The sequence below is a fragment of the Pelobates fuscus genome, chromosome 4, assembly GCF_036172605.1.
Source record: "Pelobates fuscus isolate aPelFus1 chromosome 4, aPelFus1.pri, whole genome shotgun sequence".
NCBI classification, from domain to species: Eukaryota; Metazoa; Chordata; class Amphibia; order Anura; family Pelobatidae; genus Pelobates; species Pelobates fuscus.
In genome coordinates, this window is record NC_086320.1 from 225,351,907 (window position 1) to 225,357,906 (window position 6,000).

The following is a 6,000-nucleotide window of genomic DNA, read 5'->3' on the forward strand; positions in this document are numbered from 1 at the left end:
GCGGACCCAACCATGGTTCCCCAATCTCTTGGAGATGTCGGCGAATTATCCACTACTGCTACCTGCCACGTACGATCTTCTCAAAGATCCCGCAGGCAATTTTCACCCTCTTGCGTTGCAGGGTCATCTCCAGCTAGAGGCCTGGACTGTTTCAGGGGATCCTGGAATGCCGCAGGACTTTCAGAGACTGCTAGAGAACTCTTATGGGACTCATGGGCCCCCGGGACTAGACGCTCTTACCTCTCAGCCTGGCGAGTTTGGCATCGCTGGTGCTTGGAAAGGGGTATTGATCCCGTTTCAGCTTCTTTGATTAACGTTATGAACTTTCTGTTATCTCTTTTTGATCAAGGTAAATCCTACAGATCCATTAATGTGTTTCGTTCAGCAATTTCGGCAGCTCATGGCCCCATTGATAATACAGCAATAGGTAAACACCCCTCCATCTGTAGACTACTGCGTGGCATTCGTCTTGCTCGACCTCCTGTCCCAAAATATTCTCATTTTTGGGATGTTGCTCTTGTTTTGTCCTTCCTAGAGACTTGGCCACCCAATGCAGCACTCTCTTTACGACAACTGTTGGCCAAATTAGCTCTTCTTCTCTGTTTGATTTCTTTTAGGAGAGTGTCTGATATTCAGGCATTTGACTTCCACGCTATTGATTTCACGCCTCAAGGTGTACGTTTCAACATTTCTTGCCGCACGAAAACTAATTCCTTAACGATTACTTACCCTTATTTTTCTGACAGACCTTCGCTCTGCGTTGCTCATTGTGTCCAACACTATGTCACCTCTACGTACCCCTACGGGCCCCCTGTTTATCTCATATGTGCAACCACACAAGCCAGTATCTTGTCCCACGATTGCCCGCTGGATTAAATGGCTTCTCGATTTAGGGGGCAAAGATTTATCTTTTGGAGCTCATTCTGTCAGAGGTGCTGCTGCCTCTTCCGCTTTTATGGCTGGGGGATCCCTTGCAGACATCCTAAAATGCACTGATTGGTCTAGAGAATCTACCTTCCGTACCTTTTATTTTCAACAATCGTCCCATGCTTCTTTCTCTTTGGTTTCCACGCTTTAAAACAGCAAATATGAAGCCTCCTGTCTTGCCATAAAATTCGGGCTTATTCTAGCTTTAGTGACTGAATAATCTAAATTTTATTAAAGACAGGAGGCGAATATTTTCCCACCCTCTTGATATCCCACCCCAGATTTTTTTCAAGTCACATATACTCTTACATTTTTCTAGGTTTCTTGTGAGACTTTACATTTATTTGACTGTTTCCTGTTTGCTCTGTTGTTCGGTGCTTATTAATCTGCCTGGTTCTGATTATTTTAGTTTTGCATTACTAAAACTCGTAATATCCAGGGGGCAGATCTGTGTATGTAGATATCTTGCGGACACCCAGTCCAAGTGACCATACTTTCACAATCTTTCTCTGTCTTTTAGTGTGATGTTTCACTACATGAGCCACGAAGACTACGTCCCATTGGTCTCTAGTATCGGCTGTGTTTCTGGTTTACATGGTTGATGGATTACTCAAGTTTACACGGTTGACTACACTTATGATCGGCTGCATCAGAAAGAGGAATTGGGAGGAGCCTGACAGACTGTTATGTTCTAATATGTGTCCTGATTGGTTGATTTTTTCTCTATATGTTTAACTATTTCTTTGCTGCTGGAAGGTTCAATAAAGAAGGTTAAAGCAAATATTTGCCTCCTGTCTTTAATACAATTTAGATTATTCAGTCACTAAAGCTAGAATAATCCCGAATTTACTTTGAATTCCTGACTGTTTTCACTTTAGCAAATAAACCTGTTTGAAAATGCCCTTTTCTTTCCAACCCAGCAGTAAGAAAAAATATTTAAAGGGTTACTCCAGCTAAGAAAATACAGTTTTCAAAAAAAAAATACTGTAACTCTTTCTACATGGTCCCACCCCAAAAGATAGCAGAAATAAAATAAGAAACTAGGTAATATTTACCTTTGTTCCAACAGCAAGGTAAAGTTCTCCCTGCCGCCTCATATTAATTCCCGTTCGTCCTTGGGGGAAAAATATCAGGAAGAGTAGGCTGAGGACCAGGGCAGCACAGATGCGGTGGGACATGGCACAATTGGCTGTCTGGCACCAGCATGCTGTGCATACCAGTATCAGATGCCAATTCTGCACAGAATTTACATTAGCTACCGGCTTTTTTGAGCTGCCTAATAATGCCCCAATGACGCTGCTGGAGGCGTAGTTACACCTCCGGCAGCAGAGCAAATCACTGCACATATAGACTTCAGGAAATCATTAACATTTCAAATCCCTGAAGTGGTCATGGTGCTTGTGGTAACCCTTTAAATGAAAGCCAGTGTAGTGTTAGCTTACTTATCCTTCTTTGTTCCTCTTGAAGTTCTTCTGCAGGTCCTCGCAAGTCTATACTATTGAAGACTTGAAAAGTCAATTCCAGAACATTCTCTTCTCCATAATAATCCATAAGAAGTCTTGCAGTTTTAATCTGGTTTGCTCCTTCCAGGCGTCCACGTTCAATGGGACCTTTGTCTCCATAATGAAAATCTGACAGCTTACACAGAAATCTTTTGAAATCTGTATTTTTCAAAGTATATAGAGAACTTATCAGAATGTCCAAAACGGTAGGGTTTCTGGTTTCAGAGAAGGACATGCTTGTGATAATAATAATAAATATATGTGGAGCATACAACCAGGCAAGACTTGCACTAAAATGTGGATGCAGCCATTACAAAATAGTTGGAATATACCTGTAAAAAAAAAAAAAAGAAAGAAAATTAATTGTTTATAAAATTAAAAGCTATAAATACTTATGAGAGTTATACACAAACTCTGGGATAAGGTTATTTATATACCATATAGGTGCTAGCACATTATCTATTCTATTTGTCCACTTCCTAAAGAAGATCAACAGCACATATTATGATATGCAAGATAAGTCTACTTGCACAGACTTTAGCACTTAGACAAGAGCTTGAGCACTTTTTGTTCTACTTTAACAATAACCACCAAAATTAAAGTCTACAGGCTGCCACTGTCCATCTCTGAAAAATATCCTCTCTTTAGGTCCCTAAGCAGACCTATAGAACAATGGTCCCCTAGTTTTTTGGGCCAAAGCACAAAAAAAAAGAAAAATGTCCAAGTCACACTTTTCTTTTTCTTAGTACGTTCATTATCATGTATGAATATCATATTGTCATACCTTGTGTCCCGGTCCCGTCGTCCGTCCTCTCCTGTCGGACGGTGTGGATCGCTGGCGGGCGTTGCGCGCGCACACCTCCAGGGGCGCGCGCGCGTCTGGGAGAACGTGCGCGGACGTGCGCGCTCACACAAGGTAACCAGCAGGGGTAGCATTTAAAGATCTCTTAAAGAGATAGTAGCCAATTGCTACTACCCATTTTATACCTCCCTCAATTCTGTCCCTGCCTATCAGTATTCACCTTACCCTATATATACCTCCTTCTGACATCACTTCCTTGCCCTGTCGTGGTTTATTATAGCCCGAGAGTGCGTTCTGTATAGTTGTCTTTTCTTTGGTTCCTGACTTCGGCTTGTTTATCGGTTATTCTCGTTTCTGGCTCCCTGACCTTGGCTTTGTCTATTTGTTTTCCCGTATCTCTGTATTCCTGACCTTGGCGTGTTTGACTATTCTTATCTCACGTTCCTAAGTTAAGCCCGGCCACCTTTAGGTCCGGTAATACGTCTATCTGTGTTCGCATTTATTGTTCTCTGGTTTGCGTGTTGGGGAGTATTAACCTTGACACATATTTACTTGAAGTCTTACTACAGAGCAGACCTACACAACATGCGGCCCATGCACTTAGGGCCATCCAATGTGCATTTGAGAAGTGAGGCGTTAAATTTCTTTCTGCGGCCTATTCTAATTTTGGCCCCTACCTACTGACAAGTTGTGCAGGTCTGCTATAGAGCTCTGCACAAATACTTAATTGACTTATTAGTTTTACTTGCCAGATGATCAATTCAATTGTGAATTACAAGCTAATTATACAAATCGGGAACATTTTCTGCAGGCAGAGCTGGCAACCAGTGGGAAAATAGCTAAAAGGCCTGGCAGATCAAAGGTTACTGGCTGGTGCTTGGTAGCCATCTACCACAAAAAAAGTAAAAAAAATAAATAAATAAATAAAATCTTAAGGGGGTCAATATAACCTTAATCATAGGGAAATGTAATAGCTACCTAAGCACATTATTAATATCCAATGGGAATGACACGTTTTAAGCCCCAATCCTAATGGAATGGGGTCAGTATATTAATGACAGAGATCTATCACTGAAACTGACAACAAGTTGACTATAGAAACCTTTGCCTTTTGTCAACCTTGCCATTAAGAAAATGTTGTCCCTCAGTTGCCTTATGATATAATTTGATTTTGTTACAATTTTTCTTTTTAAAAAAAATTCTATTTATTAAATACTCAAAAGTGACAGCACCACTTTTAGAGTGGGAAGGCTCTGACCGTTGAACTTAAATAAACACGCCACTGAAATGTTTTTTTTTTGTTTTACAATTTTGCCTTTAGGATGTCTCTCTCGCTCTCCCCGTTAATTCTCCAGCATTGAAGGCAATGCCGAATAATTGGTTGACAAGAAGGAGAATGATCTATTTCTCCCAAGCAACACAGTTTTCCCCATTTGTGCTAGTGCAAGGTATATATTAAATATTATGTTCTTTAAACAAAGCCTAAGCAGTGTGTACCATGACAGACAGACTATAATGGATTTGTATTTCTTTGCTTACTATTATGTATTTTTAAGTTAGAAAAGGTGACAAATGGCTTATTCAAACATTCGAGCCCTCTGTCATATGGTCTGCAAGTTGTCACGTTACACTCTCGTTTTATAGCAGCACATCACGTAGAGTGCTAGGTGCACCCAGTGAGCACCACAGCGCTAGAGACAGATAGTTTGACTTGGTTTGACATAGTTATCTTACCATCCTCCTCTAAATGCAGCACAAGGTTTCACATATCTAACTTCCATCTCTTTCTCACTCGTTGCCAAGTTCATTGCTCGAGCAGGGTGTAATTTCCAAGAATTCCACATAGTTCTAAAGACACGAGATAAAAAGGCGTAAAACATTGAAATAATGTTGGTCTCCATAAAAATGGCTGCTACACGTAAACCCTACTAGCTGCACTTGTAAAAGAATTGTTATTGAGCTGGGTCAGCCCTTATGGTGTTTACAGCCTTGATAAATACAGTTAGGGCAGGCTTCGTGTTCATACAGCGCTGATAACAGTGCTACAGAACACCACGCTCCTATCAGAACACCGGGACCTCGGCTCTAGCTGCACTCTGGGAAACTTGACGTGCGCAGAATACAAGGAGTCCTAGTTGGAATGTTGCCGCGTAATATCGGCAGCTTACTATATCAGTGCCATAAACTGTACTCATAACAAGAATAGCGGAGTGATGTCGTCATTTACCCCCCCCCTTTTTTTTTTTTTTTTTTTTTTTTTAAATTAGCCTTTTGTAGTTAATGCGTTTATTGTTGCCCATGTGACATCTAGATTTAACCCCTTCAGGACCGGCCTGTTTTTGCGATGTTTGTACGTTAAGGACCAGAGCAGTTTTAACACTTTTGTGGTGTTTGTGTTTAGCTGTAATTTTCCGCTCTCTCATTTACGGTTCCCATACAAAGTTATATATTGTTTTTTTCAGGACAAAAGGGGCTTTCTTTACATACCATTATTTGTATTATGTCCAATATTGTATTTAAAAAAAATAATAAAATATGGTGAAAAATTAAAAAAAAAAAACATGTTTTTGGACTTTTACTTGAAAAATCTTTTACTTATCTACAAAAGCTAATGAAAAAAACTGCTAAATAGATTCAAAATTTTGTCCCGAGTTTAAAAACACCCAGTGTTTACATGCTTTATTGCTTTTTTTTGCAAGTTATAGGCCTATAAATACAAGTAGGAAATTGCTGTTTCAATATATATATATTTTAAATGTATCAATAGTG

The 6,000-nt window shown here is 40.1% G+C and overlaps 1 protein-coding gene across 1 annotated transcript in view; it reads right to left on the reverse strand.

Moving 5' to 3' along the window:
• Positions 1-5,269, reverse strand: part of LOC134608802 (NACHT, LRR and PYD domains-containing protein 3-like) — a 243,579-nt gene extending 238,310 nt beyond the window's left edge. The window contains exons 1-2 of the mRNA XM_063451911.1: positions 4,966-5,269; positions 2,370-2,761 (exon numbers count right to left, since the gene is read on the reverse strand). Of these exons, the coding sequence (XP_063307981.1) occupies positions 2,370-2,664 (295 nt within the window). The 5' untranslated portion in view covers positions 2,665-2,761; positions 4,966-5,269. The remainder of the gene's footprint in view (positions 1-2,369; positions 2,762-4,965) is intronic.
• Positions 5,270-6,000: the final 731 nt, after the last annotated feature.